Source organism: Penaeus vannamei, chromosome 3, assembly GCF_042767895.1.
Source record: "Penaeus vannamei isolate JL-2024 chromosome 3, ASM4276789v1, whole genome shotgun sequence".
NCBI lineage: Eukaryota > Metazoa > Arthropoda > Malacostraca > Decapoda > Penaeidae > Penaeus > Penaeus vannamei.
This window is the reverse complement of record NC_091551.1, coordinates 2,620,274-2,625,273: the sequence shown is the minus strand read 5'-3', so window position 1 is coordinate 2,625,273 and position 5,000 is coordinate 2,620,274. Positions and strand designations below refer to the sequence as shown.

Here is a 5,000-nt window from a genome sequence, read left to right as displayed (position 1 = left end):
TTCATCTGAGCGTTTCAGGAGACAGGAGATCGAGGAAGGGAGTACCTGCTCCTTGAGGCAGTCTCGGAGGAAACGAAGTGGATTCTTCCGTCGGGCCTTGGCGATGATAGAAGCCTCGAAAGCACGAATGCAGGCACTATGTCGGGGAAGGAAGCAAACAGGAATGAGAGATTTATTTTAACCATAGGGTCCATGATGAATGGAAAAACACTCTACAGTATTGATACTAAGAAAAACCCACAGTGCACACACTATATGACCTCCCTTCGCTTCCATTCTTCTATTCTCACCTGCCCCGTGTTCCACGTGTTCTCTCCTTTCTCTCTCTCTTATACTGCTTCCTCTTTCATTCCCCTTCAGACCCAAATATGAAATCAAGGACGATTCCGAAACTGTTTCACTTATTTCATTAAATCTACTTTGTGTATTGTTTTTTTTCTGATATCACACTTCATAATCTGTGTATCTATTTCTAATTACTCCTATGAGAGAAAGCGGGGGGGGGGGGATATGGAAATCTGGAGGGTATGGGAGATGTGGGGAAGGAGGTGGGTACAAAAGAAGAGAAAAGAATGGAAGGAAGGACAAGGGAGAAGGAGAGGGAGAGGAAGATGAGGGAAGAAAGAGATGGAGATAGAGATAACGATAGAGAAAGAGAGAAAGTGAGCATAATGGGGAGATGGAAGGGAGGGCGAGGAAAGGAGAAGGAGAAGGGGTAAGAGGAGAAGAGCAGAGAGAGAGAGAGAAAGGAAAGGAAAGAAATTGGAAAATTATGGTATGAGATATTACCGCGTGACTGTTTGCGAAGAAAGAGGATTTGTATTTTTCCTCTTCGACTCCAACACACGTGAAGGTTAACTGAGGGGAAGAGGAAGAGGGAGAAAGAGAGAGGGGAGAGGGAGAGGGACGGAGAAGAGGAGGGAGAGGGGGAGGGGGAAAGGCAGCAAGAGGGGAGGGAGATGTGTGTGTGTTTGTGTGTGTGTGTGTGTGTGTGTGTGTGTGTGTGTGTGTGTGTGTGTGTGTGTGTGTGTGTGTGTGTGTGTGTGTGAGAGAGAGAGAGAGAGAGAGCAAGGGACAGACAGAGAGAGATAAAGAGAGAGAGACCGAAAATGAGAGAGAGAGAGAGAGACTGAGAGAGAGAGAGAGAGAGAGAGAGAGAGAGAGAGAGAGAGAGAGAGAGAGAGAGAGAGAGAGAGAGAGAGAGAGAGGGGGTGAGGAAGAGGAAAGGGAGCAAAAGGTAAGGGAGAGAGAGAGAGAGAGAAGAAGAAGAAGAAGAAGAAGAAGAAGAAGAAGAAGAAGAAGTTATGCTTCATAATAATCTAAAACATGGTTTTCCCACTTAATGCAATTTTATGTGTATTTTTTCTGCAATCCTTAACGAGGGATTAGGAAACAACCGCCGCATCAATCTTTGCCCCTCTAATAAAAGAATTAAAAAACTATGAAATAATAATTACCAAATACCTCATTGATTACTAAAAATGGTGTTTTGATATAAAATCATACGTTTTCTCTAATATAATTTGCATAAAAGTAGGGATAGTTCTCATGGTATTTATTTTAAAATTTTAACACGCATGGAACTCAGGTGGAGTACGAACGCAAAACATTTCACTATCGGCGCGAAATTCGAGCATGGATCTTCCTTCTGAAGTAGTTTATTCCCTCACAGACAATATTAAGACCATTAAAAAATAGGGCATAAAAACGTCTATAAGAACAGAAAACCGAAAAGGATAAAAGTTTGATATTACCTGACATCTATAGCAGGAATATTCACATATTTTCACACATTTCGGTCTTTCTTGTCAAACCACTATCTAACCTATAATTGTTTTGCTTCCCTTTTTTCCATTTTAAGGACAATAAAACAATGCGTTAAGGAAAAAACAAATGTAAAAATAGCTCGTGTTGCTTCCCTGGAGAGCACCATGATCGCAATGTTCACATATCGTGGAGTTGTGTGAAATAAGGTCTATGTAAGTATGTAAGTATGTTTAAGTTTATATGTATGTACTTATTTAGACCTTAGTGTGAACAGTCAATAGTATCCCGTGACGAGGTAGTGTGACCGCGACTGTAATTCCTTTCTTTCTGCTTTCTTCAGATTCGTTGATAACCCAGGTGCTGAGGGAGGAATAGGCCTATATGAGACGAACGAATTCATGAGGACAATGGATGTTTTAGGATACCGGTTTGAGGTTTCTTTTCATGGCTGGAGTTTTTGTTTTTTTCAGAGGATGAGGACAAATTACGGGGAAAGAAGATCGAAGTGTTCATGTGGTCTTTTTTTTTGCGGTTTTGTTTTGTTGGTGGTCCTTTTAGTGACCCACTAATGACCTCTTTACCCAAGAGTTACGAGTGAGGACCACGGGGTACTTTCTGAAAAAAAAATTGACGTCGAATTAAACTGAATTTTAACTCAACTACTGTACCTACATATGATCATCGGTCACGCATCAATAAATTGGAATCACGAACTTTTTGTAATACGGTCGCATAACGAATCGCGACGATTTCGGTATCGTTGGATTCCTCTCGCCGTCTACCATGCAAATATGTAGGTTTTATTGCACGGAAGCCCCCCAACCCCCACATTCTTGGCCTCGATATCAGGGGAGGGCATGAAAGGTACCAGGAATATGCGGGGTAAAATGTAAATATTGCTCATAGAATCAGTCACTACATAGTTTAATGCAGGGGGCCGTTCCCAACCCCCGCCCACGAAAACGAAGAACCCTCTCCTTATTCACTGCGGGAGAGGGCTTCGGACAGGCTTGGCACCGCCGCTTCCGCATAGTAGTCGTACGCCCTCTCCTGTCGGGAACTCGTGGAGGTTTCTCTATTTTCCTGGAAGGGGGTTGACTGATTCTGTGTATAATATTCATATTTTACCCCGTAATATCTCTGGTATCTATCACGCCCTTTCCTATCTGGGCCAAGAACGTGGGGGTTTAGAGGGTTTCCGCGCAATAACTTATATATATTTGGAAACTAGACAGGGAGAGAAATCCAACATACCAAAAACATTACGATCCGTTATGCGGACGTATTACAAAAAAATACGTCTGTATCTTTCAACTGGGTGTTCATGAAACCTTTACATTATTCAGGAATAGTATTAAGTGAGTGGGAACAGATGAGTCATTGAACGGGGCCAAGGAGATTACCATATACTGGTCGGGGGCCATAGAATGAAAAAGGTTGGGAACCACTAGGCTAAGGCATCCGTGTCTTTTATAGAAGTTGATTAGGTGTTGATATATTCATATTATTTGCTACTACTGCTGTTGCTCTGGATAGAAGAATTTCCTTACGTCTGTTTGCCTTGTTTTTAATTATCCGATATGTGTAGTTAGGCCTGAAATAAAGCTCGTTTTCTTAATCTTTTAGTGTGGGTTGTAATTTTCATTTTAAGGTAAACTTAGTTAAATATAGAAATAATTGTAAACTAATTCTCGGATTAACCTTAAATGATTCATTATCGTGGTAATCATCACTGTATTACTAAATGAAAATTACTGTTATTCAGATCAAAAGGTCAGGATTTCCATTAATATGCATGTAAATACGATATCGCTAGATAAGTAATATAAACTATAGAAATGATATTATGATTATGCCTTTATTTGGTGTTTTAAATGTGTTTATTTGTATAGAGTATGAAAAACCTTAAAAGGCTATATAATCTAATTTATTGGCATAATATGAACAAAGCTCATGTGCATTTTAAATGTGTTTGCAAAATAGTGATAGGCACGTAGGCTATAGGCAGCTATAAGAATATAGTGGGAATTCATGACTTGATTTGCCGGATACAGTGTCATCCTTTACTCTAGGTCGAAGGTCAGTGTCTTGTATAAATCTTAAATCTAAAGGATATGGTCAAGATATTGCGAAGAGGCATTTGGCAAATTCTGTCAAGTTTGTATTGCACCATGTCTTCAGTATAAATTCCCCGTTTATATGTATTGTTCTTTTTTGTTGTTAAGGGATATGATGATTATGCCATTTTTACGTGCTTATACTTTTCACAGCAAATTGCATATTCAATGGGGATTGCTGTGACAAGGAAAAATAATTTGAAATCAATTTTTGGATTGTCCCAGCATGGCAATTATTGAAGTCTCCCATGTTCAGGTTTGAGAGAGACACACAAGCGCGGACAAGAACACGATACGGACAGGCACAGACACAGACAGAAAAAAAGGGGAAGACAGAGATTAGTTAGATACAGACAAAGACAGAGTCAAAGAATTACAGAAATAGGGACAGCCAGAAATAGGGACATACAAAGACAAAGGGAGATGGGGATAGAAAGAGATAGAGACTGACAGATATAGACATAACAGAGATAGAGACAGGTAGAAATAGAGACATATAGAGACAGAGACAGTCAGAGATAGGGACAGGCATAAATAGGGACAGACATAAACAGGGACAGACAGATATAGGGACAGACATAAATAGGGACAGACAGAAATAGAGACAGACCAAGATGGGACAGGCAGAGATAAGGACAGACAGAGATAGGCAAGGCAGAGATGGGGGCAAGCAGAGATAGGAACAGGGAGAAATAGGGACAGACGGAGATAGGGACAGGCTGAGATAAGGACAGGCAGAGCTAGGGACAGGCAGAGATAGGGACAGACAGATAGGGACAAACAGAGACAAGGAGAGAGAGGGACAGAAAGAAATAAAGAAAAAGACAAAACAAAGATAGGGACAGACAGATAGAGACAGGCAAAGATAAAGACAGACATAGATAGGGGCAGACAGAAAGATGAACAAACAGATATAGAAATGGACAGAAATAGGACTAGACATAGAGAGGGAGGGAGGGAGGGAGGGGGGGAGGGAGGGAGGGAGGGAGGGAGGGAGGGAGAGAGAGAGAGAGAGAGAGAGAGAGAGAGAGAGAGAGAGAGAGAGAGAGAGAGAGAGAGAGAGAGAGAGAGAGAGAGAGAGAGAGAGAGAGAGAGAGAGAGTGGGGGGGGCAGACA

At 41.3% G+C, this 5,000-nt stretch overlaps 1 protein-coding gene across 1 annotated transcript in view; it reads left to right on the top strand.

Moving 5' to 3' along the window:
• LOC113806748 (synaptotagmin-17) overlaps positions 1–5,000 on the top strand; it is a 21,972-nt gene that overhangs the window by 743 nt on the left and 16,229 nt on the right. The window contains exon 3 of the mRNA XM_070139026.1: positions 3,822–3,947. Coding sequence (XP_069995127.1) covers positions 3,822–3,947 — 126 coding nt within the window. The remainder of the gene's footprint in view (positions 1–3,821; positions 3,948–5,000) is intronic.